This window comes from Petromyzon marinus, chromosome 44 (assembly GCF_048934315.1).
Source record: "Petromyzon marinus isolate PM22_M1 ecotype Great Lakes invasive population chromosome 44, UKy_Petmar_22M1.pri1.0, whole genome shotgun sequence".
In the NCBI taxonomy this organism is placed as follows: Eukaryota; Metazoa; Chordata; class Hyperoartia; order Petromyzontiformes; family Petromyzontidae; genus Petromyzon; species Petromyzon marinus.
The window spans coordinates 3,427,965-3,453,858 of record NC_133710.1 but is presented as its reverse complement, the minus strand read 5'-3'; the positions used below and the strand labels follow the sequence as shown (position 1 = coordinate 3,453,858).

General features: G+C 49.6%; 2 protein-coding genes and 1 long non-coding RNA gene across 5 annotated transcripts in view; 2 read left to right on the top strand and 1 right to left on the bottom strand.

Annotated features, from left to right (window-relative positions):
• Positions 1–1,124: 1,124 nt before the first annotated feature.
• On the top strand, positions 1,125–11,836 carry LOC116951923 (GTP:AMP phosphotransferase AK3, mitochondrial-like). The gene is made up of 5 exons (XM_032970786.2): positions 1,125–2,046; positions 6,260–6,379; positions 8,014–8,189; positions 9,215–9,333; positions 10,360–11,836. Exons 1-5 carry the CDS (start codon positions 1,896–1,898, stop codon positions 10,457–10,459), a joined length of 666 nt encoding a protein of 221 aa, XP_032826677.1. The 5' UTR covers positions 1,125–1,895; the 3' UTR covers positions 10,460–11,836.
• On the bottom strand, positions 11,823–21,806 carry LOC142930881 (uncharacterized). Of its 2 annotated transcripts, XR_012946857.1 has the most exons (3): positions 21,434–21,806; positions 17,280–17,343; positions 11,823–13,516 (listed from the first exon to the last, which is right to left on the bottom strand). It is a non-coding gene; the product is annotated as an uncharacterized LOC142930881 (long non-coding RNA). The 2 variants fall into 2 exon arrangements; XR_012946856.1 differs by lacking the exon at positions 11,823–13,516 and having other exon boundaries at positions 16,838–17,343.
• A 126-nt stretch (positions 21,807–21,932) lies between these two features.
• LOC116951930 (cyclin-G-associated kinase-like) overlaps positions 21,933–25,894 on the top strand; it is a 61,873-nt gene continuing 57,911 nt past the window's right edge. For both annotated transcript variants that reach the window (XR_012946854.1, XM_032970798.2), the window contains exons 1-3: positions 21,933–22,618; positions 24,409–24,470; positions 25,708–25,767. Coding sequence is in view for 1 of the 2 variants with exons in the window: in XM_032970798.2 (XP_032826689.1) it covers positions 22,492–22,618; positions 24,409–24,470; positions 25,708–25,767 (249 nt within the window). In the remaining variant the exon portion in view is untranslated. The remainder of the gene's footprint in view (positions 22,619–24,408; positions 24,471–25,707; positions 25,768–25,894) is intronic.

The following is a 25,894-nucleotide window of genomic DNA, read 5'->3' as shown; positions in this document are numbered from 1 at the left end:
GTAAATGAGTTTTGAGCTGGTGGACTGGAATCGGCTGACGAGTTTTTTTTCGACACATGATGGTGCATAGATTTGCGTGGCGCTAAAACGCAATGAATTCCGGCGCGGACTGAATTTTTTTTTCTGTTGTGATTGGTTTTCTAAACAACATCGTGTGTGGCTTTAAAAAGGTGAACAAACACGCAGCATTAGGCGACATTTCAGGCAATGGCCCTTCACAGCACATACAACCTATTTAAAGTATTTTTTTAAAATTCCATTAGGTAAGGCCCACTGAGCTATATAGTTTGTTTTTCAGTAGTGGTCTTGCCACCACAAATGATAGCTCAACGAAGTGGCTTATCACGTGGACAGTTATAGCAACCAAATACTCTAAACGCGTGACGTCCATTCTAAATGTGGAGGGAACTACCTGGGGACCCGGATAAAAATTCACGCGACCACAGGGAGAGAGAGAGACACCGCAAACTCCAAATATACAGCAGCAGGCGAATCGCATCCACGACCTCCTGTATACCAGGCGAGGGAGTTAACATCTCGCCACCGTGGCGCAGAGAGGCAGCGTGGACGATAACAATTGGACACTGCAGTCACTTACACCACGGGTGCCTGATGAGAATGCCATTTTTTTAATGTTTACTGATGACACTAGTTTTCAAATCGGCGTATGAATCGTGACCTAATAGCTCTTGGGTAACAGATAGAGCCTGCGGTGGGATGGGGTTTCTAGTCATTTACAGATGTGAATAGTTGAAACTCTGCCAGCGAGTGTCGTGATGCGCTTGCGGCAATCGTTAAACATGCGGAGAACGTGAAATCTCCCTAAAACATTCCCCGAGTGGGCATGTTATTTATGTATTTAGCTCGTGTTGCCGATGACAATCCAGGGGAATGGCGTGCCGATTAATCTCGCCACTGTCAATTCGCGCTCCCCTGCCTCTCCCTTTCGTCTCTCTCGCCCCTCCACGAAATATCCTACCTCTCCCCTCTCACCCCCCCCCACTCCACACACTCTCCTACCTCTCACCCCCCCACTCCACACACTCTCCTACCCCCCACGCACTCTCCTACCTCTCCGCTCACGTCTCACTCGCACGCCGCTGTTGAACGTTGCTTCTGGGAGGTGACCTTGACTGACCACCGGCATCACCTGGGCTGGTCACCAAGGTCACCTGAGCGGGTTACCTGGCCGAGACTGTTAAGGCGGAAAGCACTTACACCTGCTAGAGGCACCGCCGCCTCTAGTAATCACTCTCACGGCGCCAACACCGATCCACTGCCTGTATGAAGGCCTCCCCAATCCGCCCTAATGACGCAATCCTCGCTCCGTCTCCTCGGTGTGCGTGGTACAATACCAACAACGGGTAAACAATTGCACGTGCGCAGCATTCACAAAGCTCCCCGGATCTCAAAATACAAACACGCCCACCCCTTGCCGATGGGTAGGGGGGTGTGGGCAGATCTTGAGCCCGAATTAGCTCGCGACGTCTGCTGAAGAGGCAGCAGCGGCGTGCGGCTGTCTGCGTCGCTATATTTACGATGACCATGGCAGCAGCGCGTCCGGGCTGTGTTACGTCGTCAGGGATGGCCGGTGTCAGCAGCAGCCAGCAGTGGAAGGAGCCTGGCACCTCGCACTCTCCTCGTGCTCCCCACCCATTCTGCTCGAGACCACCTCCCCCGTCCCTCGACTCCCTCTCTCTCTGCCCGTCTCCTGCTTCCTCCCTCATCTCTCTCCTTCCCTCTCTATCGCTCCCCCTCAACCACCCCTCCCTGCATCCCTACCTCTCTCCTTCCCCTCTCCCTCCCTATCCGCATCACTCCCTCGATCTCCGTCCTCTCCCCCCCCCTTCTCCCACACCGCCCTCGCTCCCTGCGGGCGAGTCGCTGTCACGTCCATGGCTGCGCGTGTCCCCGTGTCCCGGCTGGCACTGCTCGGGGCCCCGGGCTCGGGCAAGGGAACTATGGCCCACAAAATCCGCCTCCATTTCGGCATCACGAGCGTGGCGAGCGGGGAGCTACTGCGGGACCACATCTACCGGAGAACCGGTACCACCCCTCCACCTCATCACCTCCCCCACTCATCTCATCCCTCTCGCATCCTCTCTCGTTCACTCCCCCCCCTCTCTCTCTCTATTGAGCTCCTCTTTCATCCCTTCGTCGTTCATCCTGTCGCTTTCTTCCGCTCTTTTTCTCTCTCTCATCCCCTCTTATCCCCCGTCTCTCTCATCCCCTCTCTTCACTCTCTCTCTCTCTATTTATCCCCTCGCTCATCCCTTCGTCTCTCATCGTCTGTCGCTTTCTTCCTCCCTCTCTCTCATCCCCTCTTACACCCCCCCTCTCCCTCTCTCTCTCTTCACCTCCTTAAATCCCTTCTCTTTAACCCCCTTCTCATCCTGTCTCCCGCCTCCCTCTCTCTCATCCCCTCTTACACCCCCCTCCCTCTCTCTCTTCACCTCCTTAAATCCCTTCTCTTTAATCTCATCCTGTCTCCCGCCTCCCTCTCTCTCATTCCCGCTCTCGCCCTCTCTCTCTCTCCATTCACCCGCACGACCGCTGCCCTCTCTCTCTCTCTGGCCGGCACGAAGGGCTCCCACGTGCTCGCCGTGCCCGGCTGCCCCGGGGGGCTGCCAGGGGGCCCTTAGCACTCTAATCCCGGGGTTATTTTGGGCGCCTCACGGCCGTGAGTCATGACACGAACGAACGGGGCAGTCTGCGCGTAACTTAATCATGTCCCGACCGTGTGTGACATCATTACGTTCGGAGGGTAATTACAACCCTTTTTTTCTCTCTGCGTGTTATTAGAATCATGAGAGTTTATTTTTTTTTTAAATATAAGGAGACGACTTTGAATTGTTTCACCATTTATTTTAAAAGATTGTTTGTCATCACGTGAGCTACGCGGGGCCCCTCAAGCTTTGCTTTAGTTTTGCTTCTGCCCCCGTACCGCCACTGACCCTCGGGTGTGTGGGTAGTGGAGACCCGGACACGTGCGTGCTTGACCTTGGGTTGGTGAACCTCACAACAAAGGCAAAGATCCCACGTATAGCCTGTAACAGACTTAGCGGCAAGTACTGTTAGCGAGCATCTATGAAGGCCGGCACGGCACACAAGGGGGTGGGTGGCCAACACCACGCCCGGTCGCCTTTGTCTCCCCAGTGACGATAATAACACACCGCACCAGGTACTCATTTGAGGCTGAGTCGACCTAAGGGAGGCCCAGGACCGGTTCAGATAATCGGCACTGGTGTTGTCCGTAAGTGGGAATCGAACCCGAACGCCGGGTTCGTAGCGCAGCGCGCTAAACTGCTCCTCACACGCGCGCATATTTTAGAAACTTTCTAGGAGACAGCAGTGCAGCACGCGTGTTGAATCAATCTGTGCGGTGCTTTCCGTGTTAACCCATTCCATTGCGTGGTGGGGGTCTCTCCGTGCTTTCCCCGTTTTCCTTTCAAGCCGAAGCTAAACTTCTGTGAACGGAATTAACCGTAAGGTCGCCAGTGCGGCGGGACCCTCCTGGACTCGGCGAAGCTTCCCTATAGTGGGCAAATGCCGTGCATCGAATTAATCATGCGGTCAAATAACTTGCATGACCCAGACAGCATTGCGGGGGGGGGGTTCTTCATCCAGCAGTGGATTCTGTTGTATTCTTGACAGCAGTCTGGTTCAGGAGCTAGACACCAGTGTCAAGATGCAGCTAATGCTGCTGTTGGCCACGGCGAGAGGGCTTCAGGAGGGAGGGAGAGAGAGAGAGAGTTCGTGTGGTGCTGATGCTCCTCCTCCGTTGAAGGACACCACTGCTGGACCACATTGTAAAGCAGGACAGTGGATTAACAATCGGGCTATACATCATCATTATTATTTACTACTACTACACGTTTCCTATCACAGAAGTAATCACTCAAGCCAGACAACTGCCCCCCCCACCACCACCACCACCATCCCTGCCCCAAAGGTAAGAAAGCAGTTGCAGGGCTGCGCCTTTACCTACAATATAGATTGGGTGCCACGGGCTTCTCGTATGGCCCACGGTGGCCGCACCGCGCGTCGCCCGTGCCACCTCACCCGCTGTTGCCCTCTGACCCCGCACATCGCAGAGTCCCCCTCTCTCCCTCTTCTGCGGCTCCGCGCGTTCCTCCCACATTATTATTATTATTATTCCTACCCACTGCGAGCCGCCGTGGTAATGGCTCCCTCGTGGGTGATGAGTGTGGGGGGGGTGTTAAAATATATGAAAAAACAATAAATATTTAATTGGGTGCAAGGTCATCAGGGGTCACGCAATTGAAGGGTCGCGGCGGGAAGCTCGACGCTCGGCCCGCACGCGGTCTCGACAGCCCCCCGGGGCCCACGAGTCGGAAGTGGGGGCGGGCGGGGAGGCTGGGGGGGGGCAGGGAGGGGAGGCGGGGTGGGTCAGCGGAGGAGGGGGGGCAGGGAAGGGAGGCGGGGTGGGACAGCGGGGGGGGGGGGCGCCCAGCCGGTGCGCGTTCACCGCTCCTTGCAGAGTTTTGCTATTCACTCACCACGTTCACTCACGGCATTCACACACCACATTCACTCATCACGTTCACTCACGGCATTCACTCACCACGTTCACTCACGGCATTCACTCACCACGTTCACTCACGGCATTCACTCACCACGTTCACTCACCACATTCACTCACCACGTTCACTCACGGCATTCACTCACCACGTTCACTCACGGCATTCACTCACCACATTCACTCACGGCATTCACACACCACGTTCACTCACCACGTTCACTCACCACATTAACTCACCACGTTCACTCACGGCATTCACTCACCACGTTCACTCACCACATTCACTCACCACGTTCACTCACGGCATTCACTCACCACGTTCACTCACCACATTCACTCACCACGTTCACTCACGGCATTCACTCACCACGTTCACTCACGGCATTCACTCACCACGTTCACTCACCACATTCACTCACCACGTTCACTCACGGCATTCACTCACCACGTTCACTCACGGCATTCACTCACCACGTTCACTCACCACGTTCACTCACCACATTCACTCACCACATTCACTCACCACGTTCACTCACGGCATTCACTCACCACGTTCACTCACCACATTCACACACCACGTTCACTCACGGCATTCACTCACCACGTTCACTCACCACATTCACTCACCACGTTCACTCACGGCATTCACTCACCACGTTCACTCACGGCATTCACTCACCACGTTCACTCACGGCATTCACTCACCACGTTCACTCACGGCATTCACTCACCACGTTCACTCACCACATTCACTCACCACGTTCACTCACCACGTTCACTCACGGCATTCACTCACCACATTCACTCACCACGTTCACTCACCACGTTCACTCACAGCATTCACTCACCACGTTCACTCACGGCATTCACTCACCACGTTCACTCACCACATTCACTCACCACGTTCACTCACGGCATTCACTCACCACGTTCATTAACAGCATCCGCTCACCGCATGGCGAGTTTACGTGATTTGGACACCATGAACGTTGCCCCCCGGCTTCCCGGAACGCGGTCAGCGCCAGGGAGTGGTGGTGGGGGGGGGTGAGAGAGCGCCAGGGAGTGGTGGTGGTGGTGGGGGGGGGGGGTGAGAGGGCGGCAGGGAGTGGGAGTGGTGGGGGGGGTGAGAGAGCGCCAGGGAGTGGTGGTGGTGGTGGGGGGGTGAGAGAGCGGCAGGGAGTGGTGGTGGTGGGGGGGGGTGAGAGAGCGGCAGGGAGTGGGGGTGGTTGTTGGGATGAGAGAGCGGCTTTGACCGTCGAGGGTTACGGGAAGGGCGGCCGCCCGTGCCGGAACACAGAGCCGGGTTCGCGCCGGGACCCGTCTCTCCGTCCCTTGCCTCCACGCCACTCGTATAACAACAGACTGTGGCGGAGGGGGGGGGTCAGTGCTTTGTTGTTGTTATTTTGTTTTAGCGAGCAGCACCGATAAAGGCCGGCACAGCACACAAAGGGGGTGGGGGTATCCAGCGCCACGCGCGACCGCCTTTGCACAATTCTCATACACCCACACCACACCAGGAACTGATTTAAGGCTGAGATGACCTAGGGGAGGCACATGACCTTGTTCCGACACCGCTCGCCACACCGATATTGTCTCCTGCCGGCAATCTGAGTTGTCTGGTTCGAGTTGAACGCTTTATCCAGGCGAGCAGCAGGTTACCCGTGTGACCCCTGCAGGCATCGCCGGGCGTGCGTGTGTCCGCGTGTCCGCGTGCAGAGATCGGGCACAGGGCGCGCTCCTACATCGTGGCGGGTCGCCTCGTGCCCGACGATTTCATCACGCATCTCGTCATGCGGGAGCTGCAGCAGCGCGGTGACGACGGATGGGTGCTGGACGGTGCGGCGACACCCCGCACGTGACCCGGCTGACACCGGCAAACTCATTGCACTTGTGAACCCAGTTTAATCCGAGTGGGCAGGCTGTAAGCTCGGAGTCTAGCCCAGGATCTCAGCGATAGCGGCTCTGCGCCTCTGATATGCTCGTTGCATGGTTAGCGCACATGGCTTTTTAATTCTGAGGACCGGGATTTTATTTGAATTTCAGTGACAAATTGATTTCACGTGACTGAAAGATTTCATGACTGCAGGAATTCATATTCTTTGGGTCTTTCGGTAAAGTCACGTAGATAGGATATTTTCTTTGAACCTATCTACGTTACTTTACCGAAAAAACCCAAAGAATATTATTTCACGTGGTGTGTACTAGAATTATAAATTTTTGTGTTATTCTAACCGAGCTGATACCATCAACTCACTGCACTTGTGAACCCAGTTTAATCCGAGTGGGCAGGCTGTAAGCTCGGAGTCGAGCCTATGATCTCAGCGGTAACGGCTCTGCGCCTCTGATATGCTCGTTGCATGGTTACCGCACATGGCTTTTTAGTTCAAGTGACAAGCTAATTTCACGTGGTGTGTGGATATATTTACGTTTTATTTTCGTGTTATTCTGACCGAGGTGATACCATCAACTCGTTCCGCTTGAGAATCCGGTTTCAGCGCGGCTGTAACTCTGGATTCGATCCCAGGCTCTCAGCGGTGCGGGTTCAGTGAGTCCGTAGCTCTGCTACGGACTCACTGAACCCAACCACCCTCCCACAGCCAGTCTCACCAACTCCAGTTCCATCCGATGATTATCGACGCTGCCGCGCGGGTCTCGGAATCTTGGCGCGAGCTGCCGGGAAAAGAACGGAAGCCGTGATTTACAGCGGGGGGGGGGGGGGGGGAGCCAGGGGGTAGGGGAAAAACGGGAAACACTCCAACATGTAAATGCGACCACACAATGCGAAACCGTGGGCCGCGCATTAAAGCCGCTCGTCGCTCGTGGGACTCTCGCTCAGAGTTCCCCGCTCCGTGCGGCCGCGCGGCTTTTGCGGTGGGAGGGCTGGCCGAGGTCATTTTTCTGCAGGCAAAAAACCTCCCCCACCCGCAATTGACAACAACGACCGAAGATCACCACCCCCCAACTCTCACCCTCACCCCTCCCCGCTGGGGCAAGTGTTGTTAGCGAGAGCACTCATGGAGGGGCTGGCACGGCACGCCACGACACGGCCGTCTTGGCCTCCCCACTGCTGTTGTTCACACGATGCACCAGGCACTTGCATGCCCCTGCCATCTAAATAATTATATTCTTTATTTATTTTTTTACCAGGTAAGGCCTACTGAGCTGTGTAGCTCTTTTCCAGAAGCGACCTGGCGGCAAATGACAGCTCAACAAAGTGGCTTATCATGTGGAAATTTATAGCAGCCAAATGCTCTAAAAGCACGTTTCAAAATGTGTAGGGAAAACCCGGAGGACCCGGAGAAAAATCCAGGCGACCACGAAGAGAGAGAGAGGGAGACACACACACAAACTCCAAATATACAGCTGTCAGGTTCAGGATCGAAACCCACGACCTTCTGTATAACAGGCGAGGTAGTTAACATCTCGCCACCCTGGCGTTCTCATCTCCTCGTCGTTGCTGTCTCATCCAGGATTCCCGCGCACGCTGCCCCAGGCGCACGCCCTGGAGTGCGAGCGCGTGCGGCTGGACGCAGTGCTGTGCCTCGATGTCCCCGCCGACACGATCCGACAGCGCCTCTCCTCCCGCTGGATCCACGCCCGCAGCGGCCGCGTCTACAACACCCACTTCAATCCCCCCAGGAACGCGGTACGGACGGACGGACTATAGGTTATGGTTACGGCTGTAGGTTATGGTTACGGCTGTAGGTTATGGTTACGGCTATAGGTTATGGTTGCTGGTCATAGTTAGCGAATGTGGTTATTGGTTATTGATAGCGAATGTGGTTATTGGTTTTGATAGTGAATGTGGTTATTGGTTATTGATAGTGAATGTGGTTATTGGTTATTGATAGTGAATGTGGTTATTCGTTATTGATAGTGAATGTGGTTATTGCTAGTGAATGTGATTATTGGTTATTGCTAGTGAATGTGGTTATTGGTTATTGCTAGTTAATGTGGTTATTGGTTATTGCTAGTGAATGTGGTTATTGGTTATTGCTAGTGAATGTGATTATTGGTTTTGATAGTGAATGCGGTTATTGGTTATTGGTAGTGAATGTGGTTATTGGTTAGTGATAGTGAATGTGGTTATTGGTTATTGCTAGTGAATGTGGTTATTGGTTATTGCTAGTGAATGTGGTTATTGGTTTTGATAGTGAATGCGGTTATTGGTTTTGATAGTGAATGCGGTTATTGGTTATTGCTAGTGAATGTGGTTATTGGTTATTGCTAGTGAATGTGGTTATTGGTTATTGATAGTGAATGTGGTTATTGGTTATTGATAGTGAATGTGGTTCGTGAATGTAGTTCGTGAAGAAGAGTTGGCCAAACACTCTCGATAGCAGTGGTTCTTCTTCTTAACCTGGGGTGCACGCCACCCCCTGGCAGTGCGAGGATGCCCTTTCTGGGGGTGCAAGAGACAAATTAAGCACGGGCACGTGGCTATTACTTACTATGTTTCATCAAACCCTGTGTATTTATTAACATTGTAAAAAGAAACGTGTACGACTGAGATCCCAAATGGGTGCCAGACTGCAGTAAAGGTAAATAACCCACTGACCCTCTAGGGACTCTCTCTCAGGTGGGGGGAGGTTTAGGGGCCCACTCCCTCATGACCCCCGTGGCCCCCCTCCCCCCCCGCCCCCCACCCCCCTCCCCCCCCACCACCCCCAGGGCCGTGACGATGTGACGGGGGAGCCGCTGGTGCAGAGGCTGGACGACCGACCTGACGCGGTGGTGGCGCGACTCCGCGAATACCGCGAGAGGACGCAGCCGCTCGTCACCCACTTCGCGTGAGTACGCGCGTGAGTACGCGCGTGAGTACGCGCGTGAGTACGCGCGTGAGTACGCGCGTGAGTACGCGCGTGAGTACGCGCGTGAGTACGCGCGTGAGTACGCGCGTGAGTACGCGCGGTGGTGTAGCGGTTAGCGCTACGCTGCGCCACGAACCTGGCGACCCGAGTTCGATTCCCGCTCATGGCCAATGGCAGTGACGATTATCTGAACCGGTCCTGGGCCTCCCCGAGGTCGACTCAGCCTCAAATGAGTACCTGGTATGATGGGTAAACAACACTACTGGGGAGACAAAGGCGGCCGGGCATGGTGCTAGCCACGCCACTCCCTTATGTGCTGTGTCGGGCCTTTATCACCATTTAGCCGCTCGCCAAATCGGGGATATTTATTGTTGTTTTGTCAGCACGAGCTCTTAAAGTGCACCGAGGCAGCTGTTAGCGTGCACGTCAGCAGTTGTGACTGTCACCATCATCTATAACCCTCCACCAATCGTACATCAGTATCATCCATCACTTTCCAGCGTCATATTGTCATCTAATCGTTGAGACAAAGTGAAGCTCCCAGCCCAACCTCGAAAACCTTTGCACGAGTATCTCGTCTTCACCATCGCAGTAGCCATCCATCATGAACAACCATCGCCCTCGACCAATCATCATCCATCAGCCAAGCAGCATCACCTCACGTCATCTTTTTCAACCAAATCGTCATTCATCGCCATCTTCCACGACCATCCTCCACCCAGGGATTCATTTCAGCGGCCTGTAAAATATTCCCACACCCAGCACACCACGTCCAGTATACCCTCTCGGCTGTGGCAGAGGCCGCTGGTCACGTATCATCTACCCCAGCTTACCCAGCGGCCCGGAATACATTCAGTGAGAAATTAAGCTCCCATCCTCCACCGTTCACCTACAGCCATCATCCATCATCATCACCACCACCACCGTGACCACGCCGGCCGATCTGCGAGCGACAGCGTCACCCATACCCCTGTCCTTGTTGCCATTGTCCTGCGCGTCGAGCAGCAGCAGGGGCCTCCTGCACACCTTCGCGGGCACGGAGACCAACAAGGTGTGGCCCGAAATCCACGCGTTCATCTCCAGCCACGTCCGCTCACTCGGATGAAGTGGACCCCCCCCCCCACCCCACCTTCCCCCACCAAGGCACACTCAACATCAACCTGCTCACCCCCCCCCCCACCCACCCCCCACCGTCACCTATCCATCGTGGGACTCTATAGAGAGGACGGCAAATACCAGGTAATGTTGCCGGAGACGGAGGAGGAAGACCTAAAGCCAGATGTTTGTGGAGGTGATGGCACTGTAAGAACAGATCTTGAAAGTCCGGTGTGTTATGGAACTGTGGACACGTGGAGGTCGGTGTGTCAGTGGCACGGGATGGACTAAGTGCGAAGTAAAATTGCACACTCGGAGACTCTGCTGCACACGGCCATATTGGCTCATCCTGACCCTGGCTGACTTGTCCGAGGAATTTAAATGGCAATGCCGGACAGATTATTTTTTAAGCGTTGGAAATGGCAGCGAATATCCGCTCTCGATGCCATAACATCACTTCCAATTACGACACTTGTCTGCAGCGTAAAGCGTTGCATCAAAGCGCGCTAATTTCACAACGTCCAGATGGAGTCTCAGTTTTCCCATCCGCTTGGCTCATGTGTGTCCCTGCGTGGAAGGAAACGTCACGCAAAGCCTCTGTGGGTTTCGGCTGCACGTGTGACGATTGACCCGCGAGCACACACCCGGCACGTGGCTCGGCAAAGTGTCAGATGCCACAACTCGGTGGTCGCGATTCGACTCATCGAGATATCATTCGTTGCCCTTGCCAATGATGGCCGAGAGTCTGAAGGCGTTAAGCCTGCCTGTCTGTTTGCTGCGGTTGTTCGAGTCGATTATGTTTGACCGTGAGAATACTGCAGGGCGAGTCAGCGGGGGACATTGATTGCCAGTCGGGGCGCAATGATCGCCACGATTGCTAATTTGCGGGCAATTTTTGAATTGGGAAAATTTGTACTCTGTCGCCGATAGCTCCTCGTAAAGACGGTCCCATATCGGGTGTGGGACTGATGCTTGAAACCGCCAATGCCCCTGCAACTACTGCACAGAACGTTGATCTGTACCCGTCATTGTATGGTGTGAGGGAGGATGTGGAATAAAACATATATTTTATATATATAACAAAAAGATGGTCCCATGTGATGAAACTTTAGCATAGAGTTGTGTTGCTATTAGAGGCATGCTCTAGAGAGAAAAAAAAAGTGGCCTCATCGATCAAACGGTTGCCCAGAACTTGGATTATACGAACCACCGCTAACGGGAATATTAGCTAATATATGCAAACGCGATTATGCTCTGACGGCTTCTCCATTTCTCCCTGCGAGACCGGTGGGGCCACCCTCGTTATTTTTGCAAGGCCGCAGCTGTGCGCTCACAAAAAAAAAGTCACCACAGTTGGTTTTTCCGTTCCACCTTCCACGGACCCAATCCTTTCTTCGTGTGCCAGGTTTTTTTTATTTTTGGCGGTGTAAAATGCGCACGGGAAGACTTGCTACCCACGGCCACATTGGCCGGTCCTGAACCCGTCTGACTCGTTCAATATATTTAATCATCTCAAATGGCAATGCCAGACAGAGTGCGTTTTTTTTTAGCTTGGGAAATACCGGCGAACGTGTCACTAAAATGATTTCCAATAACAACACTTGACCATGAAGACAAGCAACACGTGCGCCAATTTCACAATGTCCACACGGAGTCTTCCTTTCTTTCTCATCCTGATGTGTACGGTTGGCTACGTGCGGTGACAGAGAAGTTCAACATACATACATATGCCTGCAAACTGAGCCTGGTTGTATGACGACGCCTTAAGTTAAGGGAAGTTCACTTGGTAAAAAGGCAGCCCTGCAATGTCTTGCTCATGCGACTTATTGCACAAGGGAGCCGTCCTCTCGTCGAAAGTATTTGGCCTACTCTTCCACGCTGGTGAGATGTCTTGCTCGGTGATCTGCGGCTTCTAGGCCCTGCGTATTATGGCAGCAATATGGCTCAGGAGCGATAGGCGCCAATGTCATGGTCTGCTGCTGACAACGAGAGGGCTTCAGGAGAGATTTCGTGGCGTTTTGCTATTCCTTCTCCTCCGTTGAAATGGGTTTACTAAATTGTCCAGGGGCTGAGACAATGCCGGATTAAGCTAGTGCGGGGCCTGTAGTATATGTTATAAAGGGGCTCTAAATTAAAAAAAAACACGTAAATATTAAAACACAATGTTTTTACTTACATAGTAAAGTCATTGTATTTTTCCATTTGCTATACAGCCGGATAATACGACAAATCGCTAACCTTAAACACCCAGTTGTTCATTAAAGTTGAAGACGGTATAGTACTATAGTAATAGAGCAAGTGCAGAATCACTGAACCGGAATTGATAGCTTGAAAGCATTTAGCGTGCGGATTTTGAAAGTGCGGGGTCCGTACAGGGCCGGATTAACATTTTGTAGGCCCCTGGGCTACAGGTACTGTGAGGCCCCTGGGCTACAGGTACTGTGATGCCCCTGGGCTACAGGTACTGTGAGGCCCCTGGGCTACAGGTACTGTGAGGGCCCTGGGCTACAGGTACTATGAGGCCCCTGGGCCACAGGTACTGTGATGCCCCTGGGCTACAGGTACTGTGAGGCCCCTGGGCTACAGGTACTGTGAGGGCCCTGGGCTGCAGGCACTGTGAGGCCCCCAGTATTTTTTTTCAAAAGGAAAACAAAGTTAAAGAAAATTATCATTTCTTTTTACTAGGCTAACAACAAATAAAATCCAGCATTCACAAATGAAATAACTTTTCACTTAATCTCTGGAGGCCCTCCAGCTGGCAGAGGCCCCCTGGGCTGCAGCCCCTAAAGCTCCCGTGCCTTAATCCGGCCCTGGGCCCGTAGCACATGTACATGCAACTACTTTTGCTACTACGATCATCCGGCACTGGGCTAAGAGCTCTAGTCGAACTGCGCATTCGACGAGCAGGTCTCTCACCACGCCGTCTGTTTGGTGATTAATACCGTTTAAAGCTTCTATGAACGTTGGCCGTATCGCTGCTTCCACGGTGCTTCCACGGTGCTTCCACGGTGCTTCCACGGTGCTTCCACGGTGCTTCCACGGTGCTTCCACGGCGACCAGTTAGGGCCTTTCGAACCCACAAAAGAAACGTTTCAGAAGTTTGATGTAACCAGTAAAAAAATATCTCTCTCCTGCGCACGTAAAAACACCGCGCAATTTAACACGCAGGCTTTCGCGACCAATGTTTATTCATAATAACGCGTTTTAAGGGTTTGATCGAATGTACGGGGTGCTTCAAAGAAATGTAAATACTTCTGAGAATTAGCAACAATATCACGAGAAATGTGCCTCCGGGCTCTGGATACCACTTGGAGAAGATTCCAGGCAATGCGTTGACAATGATGGCGAACGAGTGGAGACTCTTTAACTTTCTGAAGCTATTAACATTACATTTGTTTTCATGTTACAATGTAGTATTATCCGTTCGTTTTCCATTAAAAACGATAGTCCCAAGTAAGTGTTAACATTTTTTGAAGCACCCTGTATCATCACACAGAGCCTAGTCGTGGCACCTGCTCGCCGCTCGTCGTAAAGGTTTCGTGGTGCGGGACCCTCAGGCCGCCCTGGTTAACACTGCCGCGTGTATGCATGTATGTTGAACTTATTTCGCACCGTACGTAGCTAACCGCGATAATCGGTGGTGTAGTGTTTAGGTTCGTGTAATGTGTAGTGTATAGTGACATCATGTATAGTGTTATTTTCTTTAAACCTTTCTACGTGACTTTACCGAAAGACCCAAAGAATAGTGTAGGGTAACGTAGGGTGGTGTATAGTCTAGTGTATGCAAGTCTAGTGTATAGTGTAGTGTATGGTGTAGTGTACGTATGTTGAACTTCTATCGCAGTGGACGTTAAAGATCCAGAGGCGTCATTACAAGAAACATCGTGACCTACATTTGCCAAAATGTCAACGTTTTACACGTCAATGCCTTTGGAGCACAGAGCAGCAATAGCAGCGGCGATCATCGCCCCCTACTGCAGAAAACTTGGCATGACCCTCCTGCATAACACTCGGTGAGGCTTGCAAACAATTGTAAACAAAACACTGCTACTACTACTACGTGGACACTTCAACCTTCCACACCGCCAATGGTCGACCATCAACAGAATGAGGACCGCATACATGTCAATGTATGATATAGTAGTGTATAGTGTACTTTATAGTAGGGTATAGTAGTGTATAGTAGTGTGTAGTGTATAGTGTACTGTATAGTAGGGTATAGTAGGGTATAGTAGTGTATAGCAGTGTGTAGTGCAGGGGTCGGGAACCTTTTTGACTAAGAGAGCCATGAAAGCAAAAAATTTGGAAATTTATTTCAGTGAGAGCCATATAATATATTTTAAAAGTGAATTCAACTAAATGTCAGTATAATAAGCCTCTGAATTTATTCTTTTAAATAATGTTGTTATAACACTCACCATTAATGCGACTTCTGGTGCTGCATGGATTTGCTGATGTCTTTGTAGTCGGGTTGGTACTTGGTGAGGTTAAGCTTCATGCAAGCGTTGAGGCTTTCATCCGTTAAACGTGATCGTAGGTTGGACTTGATGTTTTTAAGATGTGAGAATGACTGCTCACATGCATACGTAGATCCAAACATGGTCAATACAGCAATACTCACACGCTGCAGTGTGTGGTATGTGACAGGAAGCGCGTTCCAAGTTTTGAGAATCAGCTGGTCTTCGGGTTGGAGTTTTTTCATTTCTGTCCACATGTGCTTGCTCGCCAACTCCGCTTTCTGTCGTGTGATTCTTTCCAAATCTTCATTCAGTGACTTGAAATTATTCACCCACATGTCTGAGGCCTTCAGGTCAGCCACTTCTGCTTCAAAATCTCTGACGGAGACACCAGGGATGTAATTCAGGTCGGCTGTGTTCAGTGAACACTCGTTTGGATGGGTGATGAACTTAAAAAGACGAGTGTGCTCACTAAATTCTCCAAAGCGTGCTTTGAAGGACTGTAGGAGACTGGATGTGCAGCCAGCTAGCTGGTGGAGATCAAGGTTTTGAATGGGCTCACTTGCTGTGCATGCATCTTTAAATTGGCTCAGTTTTTCAAAATGTAGTAAACGACCTGTTTCAAGATCCGTGATGAAAAGCTCCAGCTTGTTTTCAAAAGCAAATACAGCTTGTTGAAGGGATAACACTGTATTTCCAATGCCTTGCATTTTCACGTTGAGCTGGTTCAGATGTTCAGTCAGATCTACGAGATAGTAAAACTTGAGGAGCCACTCGGTGTCGGCTAGCTCAGGATGCCCGACGCCTTTCATTTCAAGGAAAGTCCGGATTTCGTTCAGGCAAGCCGCAAAACGGCTAAGCACCTTCCCTCTTGACAACCAACGCACATTGCTGTGCAAAAGCAGACCAGGATAGTTATTTCCAACTTCATCCAGCAGTGTTTTAAACTGGCGATCATTTAAGGCTCGGGCAACAATAAAGTTGATCACACGAATGACCAGCGACATCACTTCGCCAAACTGCCTGTCACACATCTGAGCACAAAGTGCCTCCTGGTGTATAATGCAATGGAAACTTAGGATGGGTCTATTTTCATGTTCACGGAGAAGTGCCACAAATGCTTTGTTTTTCCCCACCATACACGGAGCACCATCAGTACACACTGAGAGAAGTTTATCCATAGGTAGACTTTTTTCTTGAGCAAACTCCATGAAAGACTTGAATAAATCCTCACCTCTTGTGGACCCTTTTAATGGCAGAACAGCAAGACTTTCTTCGCGCAGTGTGTCACCAACAGCATATCTTGCAATCACGCTGAACTGCGACAAATGGCTCACGTCTGTTGACTCATCCAAAGCCAGAGAAAAGAACGGCGCTGCATTTATGTCCTTCACTTGCGTTTCCTCCACTTTGTTTGCCATCACGATGGTACGATCATGAACAGTTCTTGCCGACAGAGGCATGTCTTGTATCCGTTTGATTATCTTGTCTTTGTTCGGAAGATCATCAAAAAGTTCATTGGCTACATCCAGCATGAACGTTTTAGCATACTCGCCATCTGTGAATGGTTTTCCGTTCCTCACTATTGCTAAAGAACCAGCAAAGCTAGCCGAATTATAGTCACCTTGCCGGGTCCATACGCGGAGTTGCTGCTGGCTAGCTTGCACCCTGCTCAGCTCTTGGCACGCTTTCTTTCTGCTGTCTCCCGCAGGGTATTTTGATGCAAAGGTAGCGTGGCGCGTGTCGAAGTGCCGCTTTACATTCGACCGTTTCAACGATGTAATTTTGTCATTGCAAATTAGACACACCGCAGAACCCGCTCTCTCCACAAAGGCGAATTCTTCGGTCCATTCGTCCTGAAATGTACGATACTCGTCTTTTTTTCTTTTCGCCATCTTCTTCGTCGAAGGGTTAGCTTTGAGCTAATGACCGAGCAGACGCAGTCTCAGACTGATTCAAAAGGGGGCGTTTACCTGTTTTACCCAGCAACGGCAAACGTAGGCCAGTATCATCCAATTAAAATAATGGACAATTGCTCCTGCAGCCCTGAACAGGACATGCGCAGTGAAAAATCGATGGATGGATTAAAACAAGTGAGAATATTTTGTTTTATCTGCGAGCCATATGCAATCATCAAAAGAGCCACATCTGGCTCGCGAGCCATAGGTTCCCGACCCCTGGTGTAGTGTATAGTGTACTATATAGTAGGGTATAGTAGTGTATAGTAGTGTGTAGTGTATAGTGTACTGTATAGTAGGGTATAGGAGTGTATGGTAGTGTGTAGTGTATAGTGTACTGTATAGTAGGGCATAGGAGTGTATAGTAGGGTGTAGTGTATAGTGCATGCCTGTAAACCCATTATCAGTGCCTTACCTTATTACAGGCCAATTCAGACCTTTTTGGTGACCCCGTGCCCTTATAAATCTCAACGTTCATCCTACAAAGTCCCATCACGAGGGAGAAACACAAATAAATACATTTTTTTTCTGCCCGTATTGAAACGGCCGTACGCCGTATAGACCTGCAAACTCAATTCCCCCGGACAAGAAGATTACGGAGTAAAACCGTGTGGGTTGACAGGGGTTGGGACCGGGCATGGACGATGCAGCACATTGAAGATGTGGGCCACAAATCCCAAATCATCGACCCGCAATCGTAACCACTCCGGAGGCCCACTCTGTATTCTGAACAGACAATTGAGTGGATAAGGGGCCGTCCTTAAATGACGTCACGCACATAGGGGGGGGGGGGGGGGTTCAGATGTCAAGGACATTGTACTGTACTGTCTCCTGACGATATCCTCGTCAGCTTTGATGTGGTCTCTCTGTTTACCAAGGTCCCAGTGCCTGAAACCATAACAATAATTGAAGATTTGGTCCAACATGGACTGAACCCTGATGTACCTGCGCTGGTTAGGCATTGCCTCACCAACATTTACTTTACCTGGAATGGTACCTTCTACAAACAAAATGAGGGTACCCCTATGGGCTCCCCCTTGTCACCAGTGATAGCCAATGTTTTAATGGAGAAATTTGAATCAGACGCCATCCAGACATCCACCCTTCGCCCTTCCCTATGGAAGAGATATGTGGATGACACTTTCGTCATCTGGCCACATGGCCTCCCAGCATTGAACCATTTCCTAGACCACATGAATTCCAGACACCCATCCATCAAATTCACCATGGAAGTGGAGAAAGATGGCAAGCTGCCATTCTTGGATGTTCTATTTGAGAGGAGGACCGATGGCTCTTTGGGACATTCTGTTTACAGGAAGTCCACCCACACAGACTCCTACTTGAAGCCTGATTCCCACCACCACCCGACTCAAAATAATTATCTCATCAAAACATTATACCATAGGGCTCATTGCATTTATGACCAACACCACCTGGCCAGTGAATTAAAACATGTACATCTGGCCCTCAAGATGAACGGATACTCTGACCGTGCTATCTGCCAAGCTGTTTCTCCCACCATACAGAAACAACCACCTGATACTCCGATCAAAATCATCACGTTACCTTACATAGCAGGCGTTGCCAAAAAGATTTCCAAAATTCTAAACAAACACAAGATCCAGGTCCGGTTCAATACAGTACACAAAATCCGTGATCTGATCCCATCCGTAAAGGATGTCATTCCTGACTTACAGTACCCCGGTGTTTAAAAATGAGTTGTACCTGTGGTGACTGCTATATCGGGGAGACGAAACGACATATTTCTGACCGAATCCGCGAGCACAAATCAGATTTGAAACACGGCAGAACGAATTCTTCAGCCGTGGCTGATCATTGTTTCAACACAGCGGGTTCTCATGACATTGTTTTCTCTGATACCAAAGTTCTCTGCAAACCTCCCGGTTATTACCAAAGATTTGCCCATGAAGCCATCCAGATATACAAACACAGACACAACTTCAACCGAGAGGATGGTTTCAAATTGAGCAACCATTGGAAAGATGTTATAAACCAAGTCCAAACTTTAGCTGCCTTATAATTGTACAGCCATTTCCATTACTCTCATTGGGTTGTATGTCAAACTTTAGCTGCCTTATAATTGTACAGCCATTTCCATTGCTTTCAATGGGTTGTATGTCAAACTTTAGCTGCCTTATAATTGTACAGCCATTTCCATTGCTTTCAGTGGGTTGTGTGTACTCGTGTATCTCTGCCCCCGAACCCCCTGCAGCATAACAAAAGGCGGCTTAACTAAGCCCTCCCCCCCACCCACGTCCCTTTCTGGCTCCTCCCCCCCCTCTTAACCTGGTTATATAATCCCGGTCGTCTCAAGAGCTGCCCACTTGGTACAGCGATTCTGCTGTGACTGTTCCACCTGAAGACGGAAGCTTGTGTTGCCTCCGAAACGTCGTGATATGATTTAGTTGTTTTCTTTTCTTTTATCTACGTGACTTTACCGAAAAAAAACAAAGAGTAGGGTTCAGACATGTTTGACGAGGGGGGGGGGGGGTTGAGAAATGTGACGTCACATCAAAATGCGCAACTTTAAATAAATATAGAATTTTTATAACAACACTAATTGTTATAACAACACTCCTACAACATCAGAGTGCAGCGCCACATTAAATACGCACTACAACGACAATAGTTTAAAGCGAGTTTAAGCATATTCTTAGCTCTTTCGGTAAAGTCACGTTGAAGGGAAACAATAAAATAAAAAATATATATAAAACAATAAAAAAATTCTCACGACGTTTCGACCATAACACAAACGGTCGTCATCAGGTGTGCTGGTTTCCATTAATTTATTTATTTTTAAACGGTGTATTTATTTATAAACAAAACCGTCAGCGCCACGCACAGCGATTTGGCAGTTTATTTAGAAGGACTAGTCCATCTATGTTCTGAAAAGAGGAGGGGGGAGACGAAAAATTAATGTATGCTGTCTGAAAGCCACTGTAAGCGTGAACAATCAATTAAGACCTGAAATGGTTTATCAAATCTTTCCAATGATTGCTAAGCCAGAATCCATCTTCTCGGTTGAAATTGTCTCTGTGCTTGTATATGTGGATAGCCTCATGAACGAATCTCTCATGGTAGCCAGATGGCTTACAAAGAACCTCTGTCTTGGAAAAGTCAATGTCATGTGAGCTTACTGAATTATAACAATGATCTGCCACGGCCGAGGTGTTGGTCCTACCGTGTTTAAGGTCTGCTTTGTGTTCACGAATGCGGTCCGAGACATGGCGTTTGGTTTCTCCAATGTAACTACTACCACAGAGGCAACTTAGTTTGTAGACACCAGGGTACTGTATGTCCGGAATCACATCTTTTACAGACGGAACCAGATCACGGATTTATGTAATGTGTTGAAACGGACCTGGATCTTGTGTTTATTCAAGATTTTGGAGATCTTTTTTGTGATCCCCGCAATGTAGGGTAAAGTGATACACCCCTTCGTCCCATCGTCTCTACTATCAACTCCCCCACCTACAAACTGGCTCGTTTTTTGTCTGAAATCCTGCGTCCTTCACTGGAAAAACCACCTCTGCGGTACAAAATTCTACTCACCTAGTATCGACAATCAAGGGTATTTCCCTGTCCCCACACGACCTGCTTGTCAGTTTTTATGTAGTTTCCTTATTCACCAAGGTTCCTGTACCTGACACCATCGCAATCATTGAAGACTTGGTTCAAGTTGATGGGACGAAGGGGTGTATCACATTACCCTACATTGCGGGGATCACAAAAAATGTATGGACGGCCCCTAACAACATCTAAAATGACATCTTTAATCTGCGGCTATTAACCCATACGAAATAAAGAAGGAAATAATGGATACCCCGTGCATAACGGGTGCTGTAGGCTGCTGCGTTCCTACGTGGTGGGCAACAGAGGGCAGTGCTGAAACATCCACCGTAGATTAACTACGCTCCAAGATTCACCCATTCGCTGTGACCGGCGTGGTTGACAAGCCACTTCGGCGAGCTATTATTCGTGGCCAGGTCGCTTCTGAACAAAGCAGCTGATATTCTTGGTTCTTTCGGTAAAGTCACGTAGAAGGGAAACAATAAAATAATACAAAAATAAAACAATAAAATTCTAACGACGTTTCGACTGCAACACAAGCAATCATCATCAGGTGTGAAAACCACAGCAAGAAAATTTGATGATGATTGTTTGTGTTGCAGTCAAAAACGTCGTGAGAATTTTATTTTTTATTATTTCCCTTCTACGTGACTTTACCGAAAGAACCAAGAATATGAATCCCTGCATTCACGAAAGCTTTAAATCATAGTTTCATTTATTTGGTATAGCCCTGTGAGCCATTCGGTTCTTGAATCGGGTGCAACCAAAATTTGAGTGATTTGTTAACCTTTCCTACACGTTGCGCTGGCAAAAATCAGAGCTTCGTAAGCTCATCGGATAGGATAAATAAAAATGTACGGGTCAAATCTCACGTTTACATCACCAGCCCAGTGCCACTTCTTTATGACCCTTGGGCTACACCCATTTCAAACCTTTAAAACACGGTCTGCCTCAGCAGCAGGACCAATGCTTTCCCACCTGATGATGGACGCTTGTGTTGCGCCCGAAACGTCGTTATTTATTTTATTTTTCTACCTACGTGACTTTACGGAAAGAACCAAAGCGTTTGGATTCCTTTAGTCACGAAAACTTCAAATCAAGATTCCAACTGGGCATTCCAGTGATGGGGGTTGCTATGGTTACCCCCCTCCCGGGCACGACGTACCCCGCCCCTCGCGTAGGATGACGTCAAAAATAGCGTGTCACCACGCTGTTGACGTCACCACACATGAAATACGTCACGCTCGCCGGCAACGCAACCGGACTTTACTCTGGCGCGCGAGGGGGACGTCACCCAGCGTGGTGACGTCACCGAACGTGGAAGTGCCGATGTTTGCTTCGTCCGCGTTAGCGTGATGACGTCATTACATTAATGACGTCAACACGTTAACCCCTCCCCCCACTCGAACTTTAGCCCCCCCCCATTTTCTCGAGCCACCCTTCCCCTCGTATAATATTTTCCACACTGGATAAGTGACGAATCACGAGGTCTCACGCGAGCCTGTGGCGGCGGCCGTTGCGCGAATCCGCAGTGGGAAATACAAACGACGCGGATCCGGAAACGCGGACGCGGGGCCTCGCCGGGCCGGGCCACCTGAGCCAACATCACCGAAACTATCACCACCAACATCACCGATAACATCACCGAAACTATCACCACCAATATCACCAACATCACCAACATCACCGAAACTATCACCACCAATATCACCGATAACATCACCGAAACTATCACCACCAACATCACCGATAACATCACCGAAACTATCACCACCAACATCACCGACACCATCGTCAACGTCACCATCAGAGATCCCAACAACAAACATCACCAAAACTATCACCACCATCACCACCATCACGAGATACCAACAACATCACCAGCCATCACCAATATCGCCACCAGTAAGCACCATCATCAACATTCACAACGTTTTACACCCATCACCGGCATCATAATCGCCGACACCATCGCTGAACTTTTTAACATCGCCACTTCAACAACGCCGCCGCCACCACCACCACCCCCCATCACAATGTCTATCCTGCAGTCGGCCTTCGACTTCTTCGGAGGCAGCGCGGCCCGCGACGAGAAGGACTTCGTGGGCAACACGGTGGAGCTGGGCAAGCAGAAGCTGCGCGTCAAGGCCGTGCTGGCCGAGGGTGAGGCCCACGAAGCCAAGTCCGTGCCCACGACTCTGTCGACCCAGAGGCCTGTCAGGCGACCCGCCACGGGGCGATCTTCTCGGCGTGCAGGGAAATTGAGTTTTCAGATCCACACGGCGTGTACGGCCGCTTCAATACGGGGCAGCAATGTTTGTGTACCTCCCTCGTGATGGGACTTTGTGGGATGAACGTTGAGATTTATAAGGGGCACGGTGTGACCGATAAGGTCTGGACTGGTCTGTAATTAAGGGCACGGATAATGGATTGACAGGTATGGGATACATGTATACGCTTGGGCCTTTCGGTATGGGATATACAAAGCCGATGCGCTTCAAAGCGCTGTTTGTGTTTGTCACAGATGATAACAACTTTGGTTAGGGGGAGCCTGTGGGTGATGATAGGTGTTGGGCTGGAGTCACTTCGGGTTAGAACGAGAGAGTTCGCGGGCTAGGCGTTGTATGGTGCTGTCGGTCTTGGGTGTTCGAGGAGACATTGGTTGAGGGTCAGGGGGTCGAGAAATGGATTTGTGGGTTAGGATCAAAAGCCGGAATGTTGACCATCACGGGTGGGAACTCAGACGGTGGATTTAAGCTGTGGGGAATGCATCCACGGTTAAGTGTACGGAGCAAGTCCCTTATCAGTGCCCTACCTTATTAAAGTCCAGTTCAGACCTCGTTGGTCACCCCGTGCCATTATAAGTCTCAACGTTCATCCCACAAAGTCCCACCATCTGAAAACTCTATTTCCCGGTACAAGAATACGGAATACGCCATATGGGTTTAGAGGTATGAGACATTGGGATAGGTCAGGATCGGGCAGCCAGGATTCCGTGCAGCGGGGATCGATGCAGGTTTATGTATAGCGGTCGAACAAGACGAACAAATGGGCTCGTTGCTTCTCCCTTTGCTGTAGCGGTGGCCACCCATTGATACACACAGCAGCGGCGTTGTATGGCATTCAGGGCCGTGAACTTAGCCTCTCGTCACCAAACCTCATCCCATTGACATGTTTCATCTGACGCGTCATTGGTAGGTGAAGGTAAACGGGCAGAATAAGTAAGGCGTTGCCAAGGAATGTCAGAAACCAGTTTTGCAACCGAATGAATGAGATGTGCGAGATTTTAAAAGCCGGCCACAAACCCCCCGTGGGGTTTGGAGTTGCCGCAGCATGTGCACGCGTATGCCGAACTTATTTCGCACCGTACGTGGCCAACCGTGCTAATCGGCGCGCGGATCTCATCATACCGGGTCACTCCAAATGCATTTTTTTTATGTACGCACTAATTCCGTTGGGAAGCCTTCATCCAGCAGTGGATTAACACCCGGCGGTATGAGTTCAAATCCTGGCTGGGGGTTGGTGAAAGTGTAGAAAATAGTACTACTTTGTGGGGGAAGTAAACAGTGGTTGTTCTTTGGATAGACTGGCCCCCGCCATAGCATTGTGGCATTTACACCACTGGCTCAGGGCTGTAAACAGGGCATGAGCATTGCACTGCCGCAACAATCATTTGAGCAAGAAATCACTTTTAGTTTTTAATTTACATTTTAGTGCTATTTTCTTACCCTGTTGAATATTATACATTTTCCTTTTGTCTTTTCATAACTGTTTGGTTAACTCAAGGTATTCCTGTTTATTCCAAAGCACTCTGAATTGTTGCCTTGTGTGTGTGTGTGCCTCTTGAGGAAAGCTGCACAGATGTACTGTTGGCTAAAATGATTCTCAAGAAAGAATGGCCAGTTGATTTTGCGGCTCAATTTTAAACGAATGTTGTGTTCTCGCGTTCACAGGAGGCTTTGCATTCGTCTATGAAGCTCAGGATGTCGGCAATGGCAAAGAGTATGCCCTCAAGGTGCACCCTGACTTTTATTCAGTCCAATCATAATCATTGTTTTTTTTCTTAAAGATTTTTTCCAAAAAATCCTCTCCCCCTCCTCGTATCGTGAGCGTGCGATCGGCATCGTGCCATGAGGCATAGCAGCGCATCCCAGTGTCGTACCCCAGAACATGTTTAGAAATAATTGTGAACTAAATTATTCCTTTATTATGAATAATACTGGTCGCGAAAGCCTACGTGTTAAACTAAATTATTCCGTCATAATTTTACCCGAAATCTACGGTGCAATTAGATTTTTCTGAAGCGCTTCAGCATGACCGCGCCTAACGATACATCAAAATAGATGTGCTCTTGTCGAAATTGTGTGATGTCCCGATTGTGCAATCGGCGGCGTCTTCACGAGACGGAGAATTCGTTCGGAATTCTGGCGGGGCGGTGCCACCCCTCCGTGTTAAAAAATGTGGCATGGTCGTCAATAACACTGCAGTCATAAATGGGAAAAAAATATATTCAATGAACCTTTTGGGCTGTGGTTCTTCTTCAGTGCATAAACCGTGTTAGAGAACGGCCCTGGTAAACAGATAAGAGCTGTTAATTAAATACATATGAAATATTTCTGGAGATACTTGCACAGTTGAAGCATTACAGAATCCATTCGCGTGCGTGACTTTTCCCGACTAGGTTTTGTTCGTTTGTTCTTTTTACACGCTTTTATTTAACTCACTCTGTCTGTTGTTGTCGTTGTATCCTCAAATCTTGTAACTCAATTTTTACCCACTTCCCAATGTGGTATCGACTGAAAACTTGGTCATCATACTGATGACAATACTGTATTCTATCATAAAAATTAAAATAATACATTTTAAAACTTTTTTTATATATTATGTTTCGGCTTGGGTCTAATTGTCCACGTTTAAACTGACGTTGGCTGTAATTGACCACGGTCCCTTACGTTATGTCAAGCTTCGGGGCCACTTCCTAGAGTCGTGGAGTTCTTCCATTACTAGTACGGTACATTTCATTAAAGCGTGTTTAAAAAAAGTATTTTTTTATACTGCTTATACTGTGCCACTGCACTCTTGGCCACCCCGTGGTCAATCCCTTGCTCGAGTTGACTGACGCTCATTTTGATCACCGGCGTTCACTCTTGTAAATTCTAATATTCTGGCCTCTTTTGAGTTGTCACCTCGGTTGAACAGGATAAACGTAGCTTGCCTTGCCTCTGTTTTTAATGGATGTCTGCATATTGCAGAGGCTGCTGTCAGATGAAGAGGAGAGGAGCAAGGCTATCATTCAGGAGGTGCACCTGATGGTATCCTTCGCTGGCTGTCACCGACGGTTTTGAAGTTAGAGTGGCCCCAGCGTGCTCAGGATAAGTTCAGATGTCAGTGCCAAATTCCAACAGCTTATCATCTGCACTGCACTAATGGATGGGGGGT

Bases quoted from the DNA above. Each gene is read 5' to 3' on its own strand.
- LOC116951923 (XM_032970786.2), top strand. From the start codon at position 1,896: ATGGCTGCGCGTGTCCCCGTGTCCCGGCTGGCACTGCTCGGGGCCCCG. The intron at 8,190-9,214 runs GTACGGACGGAC...CACCACCCCCAG, and splicing joins TCAATCCCCCCAGGAACGCG to GGCCGTGACGATGTGACGGG. The intron at 9,334-10,359 runs GTGAGTACGCGC...CGCGTCGAGCAG, and splicing joins CCGCTCGTCACCCACTTCGC to CAGCAGGGGCCTCCTGCACA.